At 40.8% G+C, this 22,121-nt stretch overlaps 1 protein-coding gene and 1 long non-coding RNA gene across 4 annotated transcripts in view; one reads left to right on the forward strand and one right to left on the reverse strand.

Moving 5' to 3' along the window:
- hunk (hormonally up-regulated Neu-associated kinase) overlaps window positions 1–18,057 on the reverse strand; it is a 50,154-nt gene extending 32,097 nt beyond the window's left edge. The window contains exons 1-5 of the mRNA XM_055645061.1: window positions 17,458–18,057; window positions 10,520–10,812; window positions 4,977–5,032; window positions 4,312–4,447; window positions 3,546–3,673 (exon numbers count right to left, since the gene is read on the reverse strand). Of these exons, the coding sequence (XP_055501036.1) occupies window positions 3,546–3,673; window positions 4,312–4,447; window positions 4,977–5,032; window positions 10,520–10,812; window positions 17,458–17,682 (838 nt within the window). The 5' untranslated portion in view covers window positions 17,683–18,057. The remainder of the gene's footprint in view (window positions 1–3,545; window positions 3,674–4,311; window positions 4,448–4,976; window positions 5,033–10,519; window positions 10,813–17,457) is intronic.
- A 10-nt stretch (window positions 18,058–18,067) lies between these two features.
- LOC129702952 (uncharacterized) lies at window positions 18,068–21,592 on the forward strand. 3 transcript variants are annotated; one of them, XR_008724482.1, is made up of 3 exons: window positions 18,068–18,382; window positions 18,997–19,181; window positions 21,368–21,592. It is a non-coding gene; the product is annotated as an uncharacterized LOC129702952 (long non-coding RNA). The 3 variants fall into 3 exon arrangements; XR_008724481.1 differs by lacking the exon at window positions 18,997–19,181 and adding an exon at window positions 19,830–19,916; XR_008724480.1 differs by lacking the exon at window positions 18,997–19,181.
- Window positions 21,593–22,121: the final 529 nt, after the last annotated feature.

Consider the following 22,121-nt stretch of genomic DNA (forward strand, 5'->3'; position numbering starts at 1 on the left):
TGAGTTACCACAGCACATTACTATGTGTCTCTCCAACTATTCTCTATTTTTTTAACCTCTTGTTCCCCTTCGTATCTTTTCCTGTCACTGGGATCTGAGCAGGATTTTGTAATTTGATCTGCTTTTTCTTCAAGTTTTATGTTGCTCCCTTAGCTCTTTAATCATTCCTGGATGTTTATTTGGCTATTGGAACTCTTTCTCCTCTGGGCTAGAAACTGGTTATGCATCACCTTAAATTATTTTCCCTCGTCTTACTGATCTGTCCTCATAGATTGTCTGTTGTTTTGCCATTAACAATTTCACCCAGTTTGCTGTGAGAGAAACACCTAGTCTCTTTTGCAGTTACATTTTTTTCAGTCATAACAAAATTCTTAAAAGATATCTTGAAAAAGTCTACAACATATGTGATACATTATGGGCAAAAAAAAAGTGGTTTCATGAACTATTAATCCCCATCTGGATCCACTTTTCTTAGTTTAAACACAGTGAGAAACTAAAGTGACATAAATTTAAAACAGGCTCCAGATGTGGTAGGTTTATATTATTTTTAGTTGGGTTTGATATGACTCATTACGAAAGTGCACTAGCGGGTTCCACGTGATTCAGTTGTTGAAACTGATAACAGCTGACATATCTCACCTACCATTACATAAGGTCCAGTGGCTGCATAGTGTTGGATGATGTGTTGCAGGGAAACAAGATGGGGAATGGAGCTGATGAGTGATGACATTGGCTCGATGGGCCAAATGGCTGCTAAACTAAATATAAAAAACACTTATGCTGTTTCAGCATTAAGCATGGAATTGGACACAGTGTGTGATGTGGGGCAGCGGGGCTCCAATGACCTGCTGTGTGGTACAATTCTTAATGCATTCAATATTTCTTACAGTAGAAAAAGAACTCCAGTGATTGCCCTAAGTTTTTTTTTAAAATCTCATGTTCACCAATACAAAGAAAATTTAGTTTGGTTTTGCTTGGTTTTAAAGATACAGCGTGGAAACAGGCCCTTCAGCCCACCAAGTCCACGCCGCCAAGTAATCACAAATACATTAATTCTATCCTACATCCTAGGGACAATAAACAATAGACAATAGGTGCAGGAGTAGGCCATTTGGCCCTTCGAGCCAGCACCGCCATTCAATGTGATCATGGCTGATCATTCCCAATCAGTACCCCGTTCCTGCCTTCTCCCCATATCCCCCGACTCCGCTATTTTTAAGAGCCCTATCTAGCTCTCTCTTGAAAACATCCAGAGAACCTTCCTCCACCGCCCTCTGAGGCAGAGAATTCCACAGATTCAACACTCTCTGTGATAAAAAGTGTTTCCTCGTCTCCGTTCTAAATGGCTTACTCCTTATTCTTAATTTACAGTTTACAGAAGCTAATTAACCTACAAACCTGCACCTCTTTTGGAATGTAGAAGGAAACCGGAGCAACCAGAGAAAATCCATGTGGTCACAGGGAGAACTTTCAAACTTCAGACAGAACACACTCACAGTCAAGATTGAACCTGGGTCTCTGCCACTGCAACTCTACCATTGCACCACTTTGCCCCCTTCATAAACACGATGAAATATCCTTAATCTTTTTGAGAGAAATAATAAATACAAGGAATCTTTGCAACCACGGATAATCTCTGCTTTCACTCGTACATCTACAGAGTGTGGAAGTTGTATAAATAAGGCCTCCGTTCTTCAACGTAAATGTCAGGAAAACCTCTCATTGTAGCCATGCTCTTATGAGAAGCAAATCCAACAGCATTGGATGTGACAGTGAGCTCTACAACCCTGTGGTTCATAGAATGCTTGCGGATTGATATTTAAAAGGAGAAATACGAAATGCAAATGAATCATTTTCTATTAGAAAGAATACTTTGCAAAGAAAAAAAGCCATTATTGAAAAATTCTATCTCCCATTACCATAGGAGTAATGGGAGGTAGAATTCTCCATCCCATTACCATTACAGGTCGATATGGTAGATTACCAGCATATTTCCTTTGCGTTCTACTTCATTATTCGCACTATTCTTGAATCACAATTAGAAAAATGCACAGAATAGAAATGCACAGTGATAAAGACTGAAATTTACTATATTATGTAAAATCACAGTGGCCATGACGTTTTTTGAGTTTAGTTTTTACTTTTTAGATTTTTTGTTTTAGAGATACAGTGCAAAAAAAGGCCCTTCGGCCCATCGAGTCAGTGGGTCCAGCGATCCCCTACACATACTAGGGACAATTTACGCTTATACCAGGCTAATTAACCTACACACCAGTTCATCTTTGGAGTGTGGGAAGAAACCGAAGATCCCGGACGGAGTAAACCCACACAGTCACGGTGAATACATACAAACTCTATACAGACAGCACCCGTAGTCGGGATCGAACCCAGGCCTCCAGTGCTGTAAGCAGCTGTAAGGCAGCAACTCTACCGCTGTGCCACACTTTTCCTTTCCTCACTTCAGTTTAGTTTGGATTAAATCCATCTTAGATGGTGTTACATTGTCCTAAGAAGTGCCTGAGTTATTCTGAATTGTTGGAAACCCGTTATCTTCACTCAGTTTATGGAAACAATTACTAACCCTCTATATTTCCTCTGAAAACATATTGCAAACATGCAACGAGGTGCAGCCATCTTATTCATTCCACTATTTTGCATCAGTATGTAGTATAATTGTCACGTTTTTAACACCAGCTTCACACAACTGCTGTGCCACTGAACATGTACAGAGTAATCAGGGTCCAGTATGTGAGTTAGGCCATGGTAACTGCTTTAATATCTCAACATAGTTGACTAAACTTGCAGCTGACCAGATCATAAATGCTCACGGTTCTTCATCAGTATATGTTTTTGTTTGGTTATCTGGCTTCATGCCAAGCAAGAGTTGGAAGGACTACAGTTGGCCTCAGCCCTCTGCATTCTGCAGCCAGATCACGTCTGGGGAGTGTGAGAAACTTGTTGCACTTTCCTTACAGTTAATCAACAGTCACTGGAGCACTTAACTGCTTGCAAGATTACGGACCAGCAAGGAGCAGGGGGAAGGAGGCGGGAAAATAATGAGAGAAACAAGGTGCTAAGAAAATTGTAAAATACATTTTGATTGCTATTTTTATTTGTAGATTATTGTGTTGCTGCTGCTCCAAAATTTACTTTTGTCTGATTTTTCTTGAGAACTGCTGACCCAGCTTGTTTCTGCATCAGTTAACGCATTTCATTGATATGAGCCCGACTCCTGAGAAAGTCTGGCCCATTTTCTTTTCCCCCTGAGGAAATTTTCTCAGAAACATCTGCATTAAAAATTGCAGATGGAAGAAATACAATGAAAAGTTAAAAATGTAACTCATTTTCTTGGTAAAGCACCTGGAAGTATGTTTAGACATTTTTGAAATAATCCTTGGTGTAAACACAAAGATTAGGAAGATATATTAGTGAAAGTAAATGAAAGTAAAATTTGTAATCTGATTTCCTGGTTTGCAATTCTCCTTCAAAGACTGCTGGAGCCTTTCACATAACGTAATATAATAAAACTCATGGCGTCTTGTTACCTGATGAGAGATGTACAGGTAGGGGATTGAGGTCTTTATCAACCATTTTCTGATGCAAAGCTCTCAGGCTGAATGGCTCCACTGTGAAAGGTAAGGTGCCAGTCAGCATTGCATAGGTGTTCACACCACTAGAGGACAAAAAGAAAGCATGAGCAAGTGTGCCATCATAAAATAAATGGGAATTTATCATAATCATAATCATATATTTTTAACCAAGCATGTTTTGCAACATACGAGGAATTTGATTTGCCATACAGTCACACCAATAATAAGCCCCATTTTTCCTACCACCAACACATAAACCACCCTAGCTCAAAACTGCGTCCCCACATTTCCTGTCCATAGTATAACTGTTAAATCAATAACTGAATTTCAAAACTCAGGTATATGGAAAAAGCCAAGAACTATTTATTCTGACATTAGCTGAAACTAAAAAAGAACTACCATCCTTTAATTCTGATATTGTTGAGGTTCTATGACTTAGAGCTTCACAGCAGCATGCACACTAAAGCTGCTCCTCATTATAAACTGATTTAGAATAACCATGCATCAGAAAGAATCAGCAAATAAAACATGCCTGGATACAAATGGTGAATGCATTCAAATATTGCTGGGCGAAATACAATACAAAACACATTTTTAAAAGTCACTCACCATAACGTTGCATTAATTTTAAAGAGGAATGTGAGAAGCTAAAGCTGAAGGCATTTGCTTTCATTGAATATCTATTATTTAAATCCAATGTAATCATTATTAAAGCACTTACATTGACCATATATCCACCTTGGGACCATACTTCTTCCGTGCTAAAAGCTCTGGAGCTGCGTAGGCTGGACTTCCACACTGAGTACTGAAAGGGTCTGAATAACCCAATATACCAGCACAGTTGCTCAATCCAAAATCTGGTGAACCCAATGGAAAAAGAAACAAAAATGAAGGCCGTCTTAGCTTGAAAATATGCTGGAAAAAAAATTACAGTCACATTTAAAGTCTTTTCAAGGATCAAAGTGTTTTATTTTCCCAGTTTTGTCCCTTGGCACCATTTTATCAATCTGAAGAAGGGTCCCGATCCAAAACATCATCTGTCCATCTCCCTCTACAGATGCTGCCTGACCCGTTGAGTTCCTCCAGAGCTTTGTGTTTGTTGCTTGTCCCTTGTGACACCATTTTAACCTCAAAGTCCAAAATCCTTAGCTTAGGAGAGATACAGCATGGAAACAGACCCTTTGCACCCTTCCCTCCCCCCAATTTCATCTTCTGCCCAGTTTCTTTCCCAGGGCAACATTCTAATAATTGTGAACTCTGCTCGTGTGTTTTTATTTTAAGCACAGTATTCTCATGCAATTTTTTTCCCGATGTGAGCCAACAACGGAGAAGGTCTGAAAAGTATACAACTCCTCCCAATTCTGAACCCCTGCCCACTGAGCATACCTATTAATTTTATATTGTTTTCCTCGTCGAGTAAAAGGTTTTCAATCTTCAGATCTCTGCAAAAAGAACAAGAAATTTATGAGCTCATTCGGAACATTTTGTGTTGCAGCAGTTATGACAAGATAACTGTGAATAGACTATGAACTGCGCCAACTGTGAAGAGAAAGAAAGCGCGCACTTAAGTGATTAAGCTACTCTACACATGTGTATTCACTCAGTGAATGAAGTCATTGAAGACTGGGCAAAGTGTTTACTGCTTATGAAAAATGCAGTTCATCTCTGGGGATCTGTCAAGCTTGTTTATGGCATTTTAGGCATTGGTAGAAAAAGTATCTGGAGTTTACCGCTCAAAAGTACAGCAACACATTATAATTTATTGTTGAAGCACGTCTAATGGCTCTGAAAACCGTGCAAAGGCCCATAGAACTTGAAGCAAAGGGGGTCATTCCTCTTTTCACTGCACTGGTTAACACTTCTGTTTCTAATTCCTGTGTGTGCTATTTAACCAAGAACATATTAATGAGTTAAAAGAGAAAAGGATCGATGGGAAACAGTTGGAATTCCATTAAATAATTATTGCACTGAAGAATTGCTTGCAGGTGCATAGCGCTTTCTGGTACGGAAGTAAATCAGTTGAAGGGCAAAGTGAGGTCTGCTTTGTAAAAACAATAAATAGCTGATTGTGTGGCAATTCAAGGCTCTACTTGCAATCCCAGAATCAATTTTATTTGAACATTTCACGTCCAAATTGGATATTTAAAAGTAGTTTGACATTGTTTTGTTACTTGTGCAAGTAACATCTTTGTACAGCAGTGTGTACAGTGCTATGGATTTGCATTGGCCAAAGCAAGAGAACAATCTCTGTAAAAAATCCAATCAAAGTGGCCACCTGCTGGGTTCCATTTACCCTCTGCACTAATTCTTGTTATGACATGCTTTCTTGTGTAACTATATGTATTGTTCTGCATGTTCATTTTAGGAGACAAGGTGCAGTTGCTCAAATCAATGATTTTTCTTCGTTTTGTTACATGCACCTTAAGGCATTTGTCAAAAAGAGTATAAGAAGCAGAAAATGTCTAAATATATGGAGGGAGAAAAATAGGCCAACTGGTCACAATCCATTGAATCGTGTTGAAAAATCATAATCGTTCATCAAAGTCAGGATCAACTTTATCATTGTGTTAGATATGTTTTTCCCTCTCTCCAAACCAATATATGCCCAGTGCTCCCGTTATTACAGATAAAATATAACCTGAGGCTTGATTGATGATGCGTAACTTTTAACCCTTGTATTATAGTCAACTGGATATAGATGCATCATTTTGTACCTTTCACAATCCATGTACATGGATTCCAAAAATCTCTGGATCACTTCTTCCAACATTTCACATTTAGAATATGCTCCTTTTTAATTATTTTTCAGGTTTACTAGTGGATGAAGTTAATACTCACATCTAATGTCACAGTATTAACCATTTGCTCAATCTACTGATACTCATTTGTAATTCTGCACTTCCATCTGTGTGTCACCTTTATGTCATGGGCAAGCTTGGACATGTAGCTTCCAATCACATCATCTATATCATTAAGCCCTATCAGAGTCACATCCTTCAAAGATTAGCACCTGCCTTCAATTCCCACTCTCAGTTTCCTGCTGTTCAACCAATATCTTCAAAAGGTTAATAATTCACAATAAATTTTACAAGTTTTATCATCAATGACCTGTTCTTTATTAGGATCTTCATTAAACCGCTTCTGGAACTTCCATTAAATAACACTCATAAATATTATACTGTATATAACTTAAACCACCTCTTCAAAACGTCCATCAAGTTTATGGAGTCAAGAGTCATACAGCGCGGAATCAGGGGCCTTCAGCCCAATTTGCCTACGCCGGCCAACATGCTCTATTTAGACTAGTCACACCTGCCTGCATTTGGATGAGGCAGGTGGGACTAGTGTAAATGGGGCATGTTGTATCTTTTACAAATTCATGCTTTTGCTGAACAACTTAAAATTGTCAATGCATTCAACCACTCTTTGCTGGTTGTAATAACTGTTAGTACTTTCCTGGCAACAGACGTGTGGCTAACTGATCTAAAATTCATTGGTTCCTTACCCACACCCTTCTTAAATAGCATAATAACATGAACAATATTCGTTTTCAGGTGACATTTCCTAAATTAAGATAAATAAATAGTGATGGTTGAAACAACTAATGTTTTCCCCGAAGATAGACACGAAAAGCTGGAGTAACTCAGCGGGTCTGGCAGCATCTCTGGAGCAAATGAATAGGTGATGATTCAGGTCGAGACCCTTCTACAGACGGAGACTCGGGGGGAACGGAAACGAGAGATATGGACGGTGATATAGAGATATAAATGAAAGATATGCAAAAAAGTAACAAAGTAATCAAGGTAGCTAATTGCTATTAAACCCTAGCCCTGGGATATCAAGTCATAGTGACATAGAGTTATATAGCATGAAAAAAGGCCCTTATAACACTCTATAAAACCACTGTTTCTATTACTGCAACTACAGACAGCCCCTTCATTGTGCCCCTAGCAAATGGGACCTCTAGCAATTTTCCATAACAGCTGTCCTTGCATCAAAACAGCTACATTTTATATTGCTTTATTTACAGTTTTTCACACTAATGCCATGAGAGCCAATTTAATTCCATATTAAACTTTTGGGGTAGTGATTTATGAATTCTGTAGGGGGAATCACCGTAACAAGCACAGTGTTATGTGGGTTTGCATTGGCCAAAGCAAGACCTTCAATAACCAATTCAAAGTAGTAACCTGCTAGGTTCCATTTATCCTCTGAAATAATTCTTGTTATGATACGCTTCGTCCGGTAACTATATGTATTTGCATTGCATCCCTAGAAAATGGGCCATATCGCAATTTTCCATTACAGGTACATCATCTGCCCATGCGTCAAAAATTGCTGCATTTTGTGTTGCTTTATTTACATTTTTCACACAAATTTTAATGAGCGAATTTTATTCCATGTTTCAGATTTTTGGGTAGTGTAGGACGAATTTCCATAACAAGAATGGCTGTAATGCAGGTTTCCTGTAATTTAGATTGAGTAGGCTGGGACCCTATTCCTTGGAACACAGGAGGATGAGGGGTGATCTTATAGAGGAGTATAAAATCATGAGAGGAATAGATTGGGTAGATGCGCAGAGTCTCTTTCCCAGAGTAGGTGAATTGAGGACCTGGACACAGGTTTAAGGTGAAAGGGAAAAGATTTAATAGGGATCTGAGGGGTGACTTGTTCGCACAAAGGTTGGTGGATGTATGGAATAAGCTGCCAGAGAAGGTAATTGAGGCTGAAACTATCCCAACGTTTAAGAAACAATTGGACAGGTACATGGATAGAATAGGTTTGGAGGGATATGTACTAAACGTAGGCAGGTGTGACTATTGTAGCTGGCACATGTTGGCTAGTGTGGGTAAGTTGGACCGAATGGCCTTTTTCCACACTGTATCTCTCTATAACTCTAGGTTCCCATGTATTTAGATATTTATTTTGGTAGCTCCCTACCCCTCATTCAGACTTAGTTTTCCAATCAATTTTAGGATGCTATCTTTTACTCAAAATGCTGGCACAATGTAATCATTGAAAATTTTTTATGACCAATCAAATCTTGAATAGAAACATAGAAACATAGAAATTAGGTGCAGGAGTAGGCCATTCGGCCCTTCGAGCCTGCACCGCCATTTAATATGATCATGGCTGATCATCCAACTCAGTATCCCGTACCTGCCTTTTCTCCATACCCTCTGATCCCTTGGCCACAAGGGCCACATCTAACTCCCTCTTAAATATAGCCAATTTTCATCTCGGTTTTAAAGGATTTCCCCCTTATCCTTAAGCTGTGACCCCAATTCTTTTTCCAAATATATTTGTATGTTTTAATTGATCTTGACATCCCCATACAAAATCAGTCTGGTGAACTCTTCCTTCCTCAGATTTGGAGACCAAAAACTGCACGCAATTCCAGGTACTATTTGTACTGGTGCCATTCGCTTTCTTTACTGCCTTTGCATGCTAAGTCATCCCACCGTTTAGGATCTGCACTAGGTTCTTTTGCCTTTCCAAGTCACCTTGCAATATAACACTGCTGTTTCAATTCCCTCATTTTACTGAAAATAGCTTAGTACTGAGCCTTTTGCCATTGTGAAAAGGACCCGTTTACTCCTACTCTTTGCTTCCTGTATTGTCCACCAATGTACCCCCAATGCCATGTGCTTTAAAGTTGTGTATACTACACCTTGAAAAGCTTTTGTTTCGTATTCGTTGCTGATTCAGTCGAAGAAAATAACTGACTAGCAGTTTCCCCATGATTACAATTTTAAGCAGTTTCAACACTGGTGGATCCAAAATAGTTAAGTTTATGTTTCGTACAGATATCAGTGGTATTTGCTAGCTGCTCAGAGGTTCATTAGAATACATTAATTATATAAGAATTTTTTTCGGGGCGTGCAATCTGCTTCGAACTGGGAGTAAGAAAATAACTTGTTCATTTAAAAAAAAGATTTGTTCAAATCCACACAAAGTAACAAAGCATATTCCATTCAGCTACTATGTCAGTGCGAAAGGGCACAAATAATTATTAAATAATTTAAGAAAACAAATTGGAAAAGATAGCGTACACTCCATTGGAAGCCGCCGACTCTGGTAGGAGGGGGCCGACTCTGGTGTCCACGCCGCTGAGGACGTCCCGCAGCCCCGACGTCGGACTGGTATCATCCCGGCGAGCGGTCCTGGTCATCGGGCCGCCCGTAGCTGCAACTGCGGAGGGCTTGGGGAGACCCTGACCACGGGGAACAGTGGAGGAAGAAGACTGACTTTGGTGCCTTCCCAGACAGTGGGAAACTTTGATTCTGCTGTGTGGGGATGTTTTGTGTTAAATTCTATAGTGTGTTGAGTCCTGTTTATTTTTATTGTATGGCTGTATGGGAATTCATTTCACTGTGCCATCTGGCACATGTGACAATTAAAATCTATCTTGTATCTTGTATCTTGTATTAAATCCCATCCCTTTCCTGGGTTAACTTTCCCATCACATCAACATCAGACTTTTAACATGTACCTGTACTTTAAATACCTTGAATGTTTTTGCAGGTTTTTCTGGAAATGATCAATGAATAAATTTATCATGCTATATATTCCAAAAATCTTTCATCGCAATTCCATTTATATTCTAGTTTCTCCAAACAACTGTAGCAGATGTCAGAAAACTAACTTCAAGCCTTCCCCAAAATGCCACTAGTCATTTCAAGGGGTTTATACTCTGATATATCGAAGGTGGCAGCATGACTTTTTGATGTTGAGAACAGCCGTATCAGCTAAATGTTGGGACATGACAGACATGAAAATGATTTCAGCCTTCAGCAATGGTACCAGCTATGTTATTTTACAAGGTCAAAGCAACCTGTTGAAAGCAACTGTTGGAAAATTGAGATATTAACGTAAAGGAAGCATATGTGTAAACACATCCACACACACACACACACACACACACCTACCTGTGGACCACTCCAGCGCGGTGCAGATGCTCCACTGCGAGAGTGAGCTGCCTGATATATCGCCGTACCTCCGTTTCTTCTAGTATCTTTCTATCGTACATTTTGTGCATTAAATTGCCTCCTATGCACAGCTCCATCACCAAGTAGTAGCTGTTTTCGGTTTCAAGTATGTCCAGAAGCTGTGTAATATTAGGGTGCCTGATCATCTGGTGAATCTGCCCTTCTCTCCTCAGGTTCTTTGTCACATAGGAATCTTTCTTGGCTTTCTTCTTGTCAATAACCTTCACAGCCACCTAAAAGATTTTAGAGGTTATGATTAATCCACAGTGTGAAATTCAGTCCTGCCATTTTATGAAGCTAATTAATAAGCCAGCTCCTTTTGGAAAGATAGTAGGTTAAAACCACCAGGTGCCTTGCTGCCACTTGGATTTTATGAGGTTTCGAATGTTCATAATTTGTCAACGTCAATTGTGAAATACACCCAGCAGTTAACTTACCGAAATTGGAGAATATGCTTCAAATTATGAAATGTAAGTAGTGCACCGTACAATGTCAAAACATTGTAGTTTTCAGTAAACATTTAAAATTAAAAGTGCTGTAGGAAAGATGTCATTAAGTTGAAAAGTGTGCAAAAAAGTTTTTTTCTGAGGATGTTACCCAGTAGGGAGCAATTGAGTTATCAGGAGATGTTGGATGGGCTGGGACCTTATTCCTTGGAGCATAGGACAATGAGGGGTGACCTTACAAAGGTATATAAAATCATGAGGGTGCATAAATAAGATGAATAGCTACAGTTTTTTCACTGGGATAGGAGAGTCATAAATAAGAGGGCATGCATTTAAAGTGAGAGGTAAAGTATTTAAAAGGGAACCGAGGGGTGCCTTTCTCACGTACATACAGCGTGGTGTACATGGAATCAACCGTAGTAGAAGCAGGTACAAGTATTTTATTTAAAAGTCACTGAGAGAGATACATGAATGGAAAAGATTTGGAGGCATATTGTCTAGGTGCAGGCAAGTGAATAAACAACTTGGGTAAACAACTTAATCAACATGGAAGAGTTGGACTGCACGACGTGTTTCCATGCTGCTTGGCTCTTTGATTGTGATTCCAAATCAGGCCTGACATTAAATTAAATGGATCATTGTTGCACATTCTGGAGCTCTCAATTGTGTTCTAGCAAGTTAATACTGTCACTCATGACTATTTTGTATTTCATAAAACTAGTTCTAAGGGGTTGATCCCAACTGACTAAAGATTTGCATTACACTGTTTGTTGCTTTGGTTTTACTAATAGTCTTCAAATTGATTCACTTCAACAACTTTGTACCTTTTCTTAAGGACAGCAGAGGGAATCAGTCTGAGGAAGGGTCCCGACCTGAAACATCACCTATCCCTGTTCTCCAGTGATGCTGCCTGAACTGTTGAGTTACTCCAGTACTTTGTCATTCCTTGGTAAACCAACAACTGCAGATTATTGCTTCTACTGAGCATTGCTGTTGTTTATTATGTGTTTATAGAGTATTGTGTTTACATACCTGTGGTACTGCTGCAAGTAAAAATTTCATTGTTCCGTTTTGGGGCATCTGACAATAAAATACTCTTGACTCTTTTTATTTGGTACCTACATTAAAAATTTGGATCTGAAAGTAGAAACTGAATACTAAATTTGAAAAGGACATGAAAAGTGTTGCACTGTTAACAGTGAGAAAGATTATGTGGAAATATTGATCATTTGGTAAACTGAGCAAGGCAATGGTATATGGAATTGAATCCTAATTGGTGTGAGATGATACACTTGAGGGGGACTAATATGATTAACGTTGAAAGGTAGGGCCCAAGGGCTCATTCTAGTTGACTGCATTCATTGCTCACAATGAGTCCTCCTCTGCATTAGAAGTCAAACACAGATCGGGTGATCACATTGCATGGCACTGAAGCGAGTCTCCTACGCTTCCTATTGTGTACCACTTTAATTCTCAACCCCATTCCTATTCTGACCTTGTCAGTCTGTCGTCACTGCTGTAGTGAGGCCCAATATAAACTGGGGGAACAACATCTTGTCTTCCATCTGGGTAATTCACATCCTACTGGAATGAATGCTGATTTTTGTTTTAACTTGCTCTCTTGAAAACTGCTCTCTCGTTGCTTTTTTTATGTCTCTGCCTCACTTTATTACTATAAAATAGCTTCTATATGGTCAGTACTGATGCTCCTTATTACCTGATCTGTCCTCACCGATCTCCTTGTAGTCTTTTGTCTTGTCTCCACCCTCGAACTCCTCTTTGAAAACTGCAAAGCTTCCACTTTTCGCCCAGTTTTAAGGAAAGCTCCAAAACTTTCACTTGCTTTTCCTTTCATGGATGGTGTTTGACGGTCACAGTTCTTCAAGCATTTTCTCTATTTGTAGTTTAGTTTAGAGATGCAGCACGGAAACGGGCCCTTTGACCCACTGAGTCCGCATCGACCAGCGATCCCCGCACATTAATACACATGGGACCATTTTACATTTATACCAAGCCAATTAACCTACAAATCTGTACGTCTTTGGAGTGTGGGAAGAAACCGAAAATCTCGGAGAAAACCCACGCAGGTCACAGGGAGAAGGTACAAACTCCATACAGACAGCACCCGGTGTCAGGATTGATCCAGGGTCTCTGCCGCTGTAAGACAATACTGCAACCAATACGTCACCATGCCACCCTAACCTCTGCAGTTTTGTTCCCTTGGCCCCAGCGTATTGAGGAACAGAAGGATATCGGTGTACAAGTCCAAAGATCGTTGTTGCTGACAGCACAGGTGGATGAGGTAGTGCAGATGGCATATGTAATACCAGCCTGCAATAGATCAATTCTGTTTTTGTAAAAGTCAGTATTCCATCTATAAACAGAAATCAGTTAACATTTCACCACAGACCCTCTACCACAACTGCATAAGAGAGCGAATACCAGTATAAAAGTGTAAATTTAACGTAAAAATATCTAATGTCAGTTTTCCTGAAATTACAATTTACAGGGTTGTGATCTTGCACATGTGTTGCAGGGGATTTCTGTAGATGAGTTGCTTCTTCCATTCCACTCAGGAATCCCAGGAATGAGTAGGTTAACCTACGATGAGCGTTTGTCGGCACTGGGCCTGTACTCGCTGGAGGTTAGAAGAATGAGGGGAGATCTAATTGAAACATACAGAATAGCGAAAGGCTTGGATATAGTGGATGTGGAGAGGATGTTTCCATTAGTGGGAGAGTCTAAAACTAGAGGTCATAGCGTCAGAATTAAAGGATGTTCTTTTAGGAAGGAGATGAGGAGAAATTTCTTCAGTCAGAGGGTGGTGAATCTGTGGAATTCTTTCCCACAGAAGGCCGCAGAGGCCAAGTCAGTGGTTATTCGTAAGGCAGAGATAGATAGATTTTTGATTAGTACAGGTGTCGGAGGTTAGGGGGAGAAGGCAAGAGAGTGGGGTTAGGAGGGAGAGATTGATCAGCCATGATTGAATGGCGGAGTAGACTTGATGTGCCGAATGGCCTAATTCGAATCCTATTCATTATGACTTTATGACACCAGCAGATTAACTGATAAGGAGAAGGTTGTCAGGAGAATCATAGTCATGCAGCATGGAACCAGGCCCTTCAGCCCAACATGCCCATGCTGACTAAGATGCCCCATTTGCACTAGTCCCACCTGCCTGAATTTGGCCCATATCCCCCTAAACCTTTCTCATCCATGTAACTATCCAAAATTCTTTTCAATGTTGAAACAAGTCAAAGTTCGCTAAGTTGAGTGTGAACTTGGGTGAGTACATTTTGGCTCCTTGCACAGAATGTATATTTAGAATCGAACACTGTTATTGCAACGCACGACCGTCTAGACTTGAACTAAAAATATATAGAACTACATATTCCCTGAACCATAGGGCACCATCAAAGTGCAAAAAACTTCCAAATTCTGGCTATCTTTCTTTGAATTATAAATGAATTGTTGTAGTCAAGTTTCCACTGCAGTTAGAGTACCTGTTTGTAATGTCTTCACAAACGCATTATAGCATGGTCTTAAATATACAGTATATAATATATAGAGATATAACTAGTCTATGTGAAAAAATGATAATTTGCTTTCAAGGCGGAATACCTACGTTTTGCACATACTGTGTCTTCATTAGAAGTACTAGAATGTTCCATACGGTAACATTGTTACATTATTGGTAAGCTGGCACATCACAAACTAACCGGAGCAAGAATCAGTGTATGAACATAAACAGTGCACAGAAGTAGAGTTCACACTTAAAGGTACACTATTGATCGAGATAACTAATAAAGTTCTGTATGAGTAATTTATCACTCCTTGACATTCTCAACCTATCCAACCATATCACCCTCCACCACCGCCTCTTCATCAATGTCCACCTAGGTTTAGTTCATCTGGCTCCATTCTTATTTAGTCATTCACAATCAAAAATCGTTTTCCCAAGTTTATCTCCATTGTAATTTTGACAAAGGATCGTTGAATGTTAACCAAATCTCCCTTTCCATAGAGGCCGTCAAATGTTTCCAGCATTTGTTGTTTTATTTTAGGTTTGCAACATCTTAAGTGTATTTATTTTCATTCCCCTCCAATCTCATCCCTTCTTGTGACTGCAGCAATACCTCAGATTGTCACCATGAGCTTATACCTGGCCCATTCCTATTCTTCAGTAATGGCATCAAAAGTTAAGAACCATTCTGACATGGATGCTAACCACACCAAACTCTGCTGCACTACCATATCATTCTCCTGTCACTAAATGTATCCGTTGTATAAAATGATTTTTTTTTAAAAAAGTTTTCTCCAATCAAGTACTGAGAATTTTCTTTGGTCCGTGCCATTAACTCTCTTCCCCAACCAATGATTCCAAATGGCCTGAAGAAGGGTCTTGAGCTGAAACATCGTCTGTCCATTCCCTCCAGAGGTGCAACCTATCCTGCTGAGTTCTTCAAGCAGTTTGTTTTTGGCTCCAGATTCCTTCTTAAAATTTAATTATCCTAAATGGTGCTGCAAGCTTGTTCAAGAAGGAACTGCAGATGCTGGAAAATCGAAGGTACACAAAAATGCTGGAGAAACTCAGCGGGTACAGCAGCATCTATGGAGCGAAGGAAATAGGCGACGTTTTGGGCCGAAACCCTTCTTCAGACTGATGGGGGGTGGGGGGGGGGGGGGGGGGGGGGGAGAAGGAAGGAAAAGGGGAGGAGGAGGAGCCCGAGGGCGGGTGGATAGGAGGGTGGGAGGAGACAGCTAGAGGGTTAAGGAAGGGGAGGAGACAACAAGGGCTAGCAAAATTGGGAGAATTCAATGTTAATGCCATCCGGACGCAAGGTCCCCAGGCGGAATATGAGGTGCTGTTCCTCCAATTTCCACTGTTGCTCACTCTGGCAATGGAGGAGACCCAGGACAGAGGGGACCCAGGACATAACAAGCTTGCACAGTTCCACTCACCTTTTATCTCTTATACACAGGCCTTGAGCCAAGAAGCATATCAACCAAAAATTCAGTGTTACTCTTTCTTGCCCATAGCAATCCACAGCAAGCAAAATTGTCAAGTTGGCTAAGATGCTTGAAGCAGCTTTACAACATATTACATCCAGAAAATATGTACTAAAATGTCAACGGGGGCAACATTTATTATGGCACAGCATCAGATTCCTGGCTGCAAAATAGCCTGAAGATGGGTCCCAACTCGAAATGTCACCCATCCTTTTTCTTCAGAGATACTGCCTGCCCGCTGAGTTACTCCAGCACTTTGCGTACTTTCTCCGATGCAGCCACCCCTAATATAGTTGCTGAATAGGCAACAAGCGCCGCAGAGAAGAGAGAAAACAACTTTGACATTCACTCTTAGCATGACAGGATTAATCTTTGGGGAGTGTTTAAGAAGGACTGACTACTGATTTAAGATTAACGAGGTGGATGTTGAGTCGTGTATTGGAGCGTCTAGAACCTGCGGGTCATGACCTCAGCATAGACAGGGCACATTTCCATGCTCAAAGGGGGATGGATCTGGAATTCTCCACTTCAACAGGCCACTGATGGTCAGTTTTTAATTTAACTGACGTCAATGTGTTCTAAATCAATGAGGAAATAAAAGGAGTCAGAGATTAGGTGGGAATATAAATTGGACATCTTCTTGATTTAACGAATGGCAGAGTACGCTGTCCCTGCTATTTCCGATGTTACCACAAATCAATACAGGAAAGTCCAACCTAAATCTAACACAAAATAGATACAAAATCCTGGTGAATAACACCGGGTCGGGTAGCTTCGCTGGAGAGAAAGAATAGGTAACATTTCGGGTCGGAACCTTTCTTCAAACTATCTATCATATCTACAGTAAAAAAAACAGCATCTGCAGTTCCTTCCGACACACTTAAGTTAGCATACTTTTGAGTAGGGGAGTCCATCACCAGTCTACGCTTTTCTTCCACTCTTCCAGCACAAGTTACCACGTGGAAACAAGGAACCGCATATGTTGGTTTACCAAGGAAAGAAACACAATGAGCTGGAGTAACTCAGCAGGTCAGGCAGCATCCCTGGAGAGCATGACGTTTTGCGTCGTGTCTGAAGAAGGGTCCCAACCCGAAATGTCACCCTATGCATGTTCTCCAGGGATGCTGTCTGACCTGCTGAGTTGATTTGCTCCAGCATTTTGTTATCTTTCCTCCAAGATCCTCTGCCCAAAGGCGTTCATCTCCAATGTCACAATGCCCTGCATCAAATTCTGTTCTGTTCTGTTCTGAATGTGGAAGGAGGAATTTCTCTCGCCCACTGTCATTATCAAACCTGGTTTGACTCTTCCTTAAACCCGTGAAGCTATTCTTTCATGTTTAATCTTCTACTCTTTCAGCCAGACAGGGAACCAATTGATTAAAAAAAAATACATATCAAATTAGAGCCAGTAAATTAATTTACCTTTTCACCAGTTAGAACGTGTAATCCTTCCCTAACTTTGGCGAAAGAGCCCTCTCCTAACTTCCTCCCAATCAGATAGCTTCCGACCCTCTTGGTGTGGTGGAAATTCCGGATCGACTCTCGAGAAACATGGGCAACCGAAAATGGAAGGTTAATTTCCGAGGTGGCAATGCGGAGAGCTCCCGGAGCCGGGTGGTCCATGCTGTCCCCCGCCGCCGCGGGCATCCTCGGACCGGGCACCGACTGCCTGCCTTATGTCGCTGCTCCTGTAGGAAAGGTGTTCCGCGATCCGGAGCGACAAAAGGCGGGCGCCGCTGCTGTTCAAAATAAATAAATAATCCGCGCCAATTTCCAACTATCAGTCGTTCGGCATCAGACCAAACACATCAGACCAAACAACTCTGTCGACACACCAGAGCGAATTGGAAGAACTAACTCGCCCAGCCCGGGTTTCCAGTTACTTGCGATGAAGTAGTGAAACTGACACAAAAATGTGGGGCGAACGGGTCTCCCACTTTACTGTCCCAGCAATGTTTACCAGCGCGGCGGCCAAGAGCTTGTGTCAAATGCAGAAGATCGTCATTCCGACCAAAGATCTTAGAGCTCCGACAGCACCGCTGTACTGTACTTCCTGTGAGTGAGGAGCAAACGAGAGGGTGTGGGTCGAGACCAGCAAAGTAAGCGGACAACTTTCAGACAACTGAATCCCTTCCTAGGTCCCCCTTCCAGCTTAATGTTTCCGAATCATCTCGGTTTACTGTGATTTCCTGCACGTCCACACATGGCAACTCTTCGCTGGAGGGTGGATATTCGAGTTTTCAATCTAATCCTGTTAATCCCGTGTGATCCGCCGACGAGGGACGCAATGCTGTTCGGTGGAACATCATCTTGTTAATTTCTGCTGGGTTTGGCTCGCTCGCTGGAGGTTTGTCTGAAACACACACGCACACGGGCTGGGCCGCGGGAAGGGCACCGCTGATTTCATCTTCTGAACTTCTCGGATTTCGAGAAGGCGGGAGCGAACTCAACCCCTTCCCCCAGGACGCGACGTGATTTTTTTTTTCTAATCCTCTCGCGTCTCCTTTCAAATCTCCTTTCAAACTTTTTGCTCCCGTGAACCATCTATTTATTATTAATTGTACCTTTCTCGACAGCGCGGCCTTTAATCAGCTTCCTTCTGAAATTCAGCGAAATATTTATTTTTCATTGTTCCTCGTTGAAGTAAAAAATAAATGTACTCCAAACAGTGCACCCTTTAAATCATTTACTTGGTTAATGGTGAATTGCCCTTTTCCAAAACGGCGCCGAAAGTTTTTCCTCTCGTTATTCAATTTTGTCCGCTCTATTCGTACATCGCTAGGGAAGGGAAGCATAATTTCGCTCCAATTTTGTCACGTTATTATCCTAGTTGTTAATGTATATTTTCCACAACGCAGTCCTATTTAATTTAAATTAGTTTAAAGATGGAAACAGGCCCTTCGGCCCACCAACCACTTGTCACAGCAGTTCTACGTTGACACACTATTTCATCCACTCCAGACACACTAGGGCTACTTCCACAGATGCCAATTAACCTGAGAACCCGCACGGGATCTTTGTTTGGGATGTGGGAGGAAACGGGAGCATCCGGAGGAGACCCACACGGTCACAGGGAGAACGTGCAAACTCCACACAGACAGCAGCCCAGGTTAGGATCGAACACGGGTCTCTGGCGCTGTGAGGCAGTGCCTAAGTTTGATTGTATCCTTCGCTCCAGTTTCCGGGTGTGCATTACAGCTTACACTTTCTGAACCATCTCCATTTTCTGTGATTCTGTGCGCGTTCGCCCGAATCCACATGCCCTAACCCCTTTGTGTAAGAAAGAACTGCAGATGCTGGTTTAAATCGAAGGTAGACACAAAATGCTGGAGTAACTCAGCAGGACAGGTAGCATCTCTGGAGAGAAGGAATGGGTGACGTTTCGGGTCGAGACCCTTGTCTACTTACCCTAATAATAACCCCTGTCTTCATTTGACCTCTTCTCAGTTCTTTTCTCGTTTGATTTTCCGTGTATCCTCGAAATTTGGTCCCGTTTTAAACACGCTGGCCCTCCAATTCACTTTATTCCCTCTATCATATTTTGATATTTTTCTTTAATGCTTGCCGCCCCGTAGTTTGGCCTTTTGCTGTGTTCACAAGGGAGCCCGTGAATGTGACAGGCTAATCGTTTTATGCAAACCATTTATTTTACCAGTCTGAAGAAGGGTCTCGACCCAAAACGTCACCCTTTTCTCCAGAGATGCTGTCTGATCTGCTGAGCTACTCCAGCTTCTTGTGTATTTGTCTGGAGGCAATGGAGCTCTTTACATATTTCGTCCATCTAACTCCTTCAGAGAGACACAAGGAACTGCAAATGCTGGAATCTTGAGCAAAATACAAAATGCTGGAGGAACTCAGCGGGTCAGGCAGCATCTATGGAGGTAATGGGCCAATGACGTTTTCTGTCAGGATGCTTCTTAATTCTCTTTCACATTGTGTAACAACAAACAGCAAAGCTATGAGGCATCTTTATTCAAATATACAACAAATTATCCAAGCATAGTTTTGGTGTAACATAGCTCAGTGTGTATGTTATATAAAGTTGCTCATTGATTCAAGAGTAAATTAATCAAACACCGATTGAGACAGTATCAACTTGGCTCTTTCAATTAAATATTTGACCACCTTGGCCATGATTTCCCCTGTTTATCACCATGATCCTGTGATCTTTGTTGGTGTTTGCTTATTCTAGAATGTGTTCATTTGAGAGGATGCAGAATGTAACACTTGACTTGGCAAATGGCTTGTAACAATCACATGTTAATGCAGATTGAGAGGGTGGGGTGTGCAGAAATAGTATTTATTTAAAAAGGAAGCAATATTTGTAAAGGCTTTTCGCTTCACATTCTTGGATGTTTTGCAGGTTCTGCACTGTCCAGCACCACAGAGAAGGTGCAGCTGCAATGTTGAAAAGTTATTTGGTCTGTTCGGATGAATGGCTCAAGATATAATTATTAGTTAGTTTAGTTTAATGTCACATGTACAAAGCTACAGTGAAAAGCTTTTGTTGCATGCTGACCAGTCAGCGGAAAGACTATACATGATTACAATCAAGTCATCCACAGTATACAGATACATGATACAGGGACAAACGTTTATGCAAGAAAAATTCCAGTAAACTCCGATTAACGATAGCCCGAGGGTCTCCAATGAGGTAGATAGTGGCTCAGGATCACCCTCGAGTTGTTGATAGGATGGTTCAGATGCCTGATAACAGCTGGGAAGATTGTGGTACAATAGGAACAAAAACAAGGACTTCACTAGAGACTGGAATATTGAGCAAAGGAAAGATCGCTAGAGCAAGGTCTGAAGAAGGATCTTGACCTGAATCATCACCTATTCCTTATCTCCAGAATGTTTTTTCCAAAAAGCTTTTTGTGTCTATCGCTGGAGTAGGTTTAGGCAGCATCTGTGGGGGGAAATAAGCAGGCAAATAATTTGGGCTGGGACCTTTCTTCAGACTGGGATCCCAGCCAACACTTTCTTCTCAACTAAAAGCTCCGAAAACATCTCTTATTTTATCTTGCAGCAATTTGCGTGATCTGATGAACAACATACTTACGAATTGTACGATTACAATTTTTAATTGTATCATTTTGAAATATCGCGTTTTGTAAAATTCCAAAATCCCTTCTCAAGCAAGACCACTAAAAGCAGTTATTTTTATCTTGTGCTCTTCACATGACCTTGTTGTGTGCAAGCAGCTCATATTTTATTGTATCATTTTGAAGTGTTTTATAATTCAGTAAAAAAATTGAGTTTTACTTGAAATGTTTTAAATATGGGCAGCAAATTAATGGTTTGTATAAAAATAAACTGTCTCTCCCACCAGTGGCACCAAACATAAACCACATGTCTACTACAGGATATACAGTATATACAGCTGAATGGTGCCACGAGAGACTGCATATATCCAGATGACGTGCCTGAGGCCTGACATCTACTCGTGTCTCATGTAGGAGACACAGCAGCTGGTGTAATTTTATGAGGTTTTCAGTCCGTCAACTCCTTTCCTGAACTCTTCTTTATCAGTCTGCATTAAAAAAATGTAGAGCTACTGCGGATCTCCAGATTTATATATTCTAGTTTAAAGATTAAGTGCTTCTATAGGAAAATAAGATAATACCCGGTTCATAATTCAATTGGCTTCTTCCCCAGATTCCACACAAATCAAACAATTGTTTTACTTCAATGTTGCTGCGCACATCAAATGGTTGCAGTTAAAACTAATTTCCAAATAGAAGAAAATATTTATTGGGCTTTTTTCTAGTTGAAGTTCATGTACTCAGTTGGGCAGCAAGAATATTACTCAATTTGTCCGAAAAATATATTGTCCTGCAAGGTTCTACTATGGAAAAAATATTGAACAATCTGGGCATCCTGCTCTTTTTTTGCTAGCATATTTTCTGTGTTATAAGCATTAGCGTTGTCTAAAGCACGAAGTAAAACAGACACAAGGAACTGCAGATGCTGGTTTTCAAAAAAAAGTAAAGATACCAAGTGCTGGAGTAACTCAGCAGCGATGTTTTTTCCTCATCTGAAACGTCACCAATCCACGTACCCCAGAGATGCTGCCTGACATGCTG

This window comes from Leucoraja erinacea, chromosome 13 (genome assembly GCF_028641065.1).
Source record: "Leucoraja erinacea ecotype New England chromosome 13, Leri_hhj_1, whole genome shotgun sequence".
NCBI classification, from domain to species: Eukaryota; Metazoa; Chordata; class Chondrichthyes; order Rajiformes; family Rajidae; genus Leucoraja; species Leucoraja erinaceus.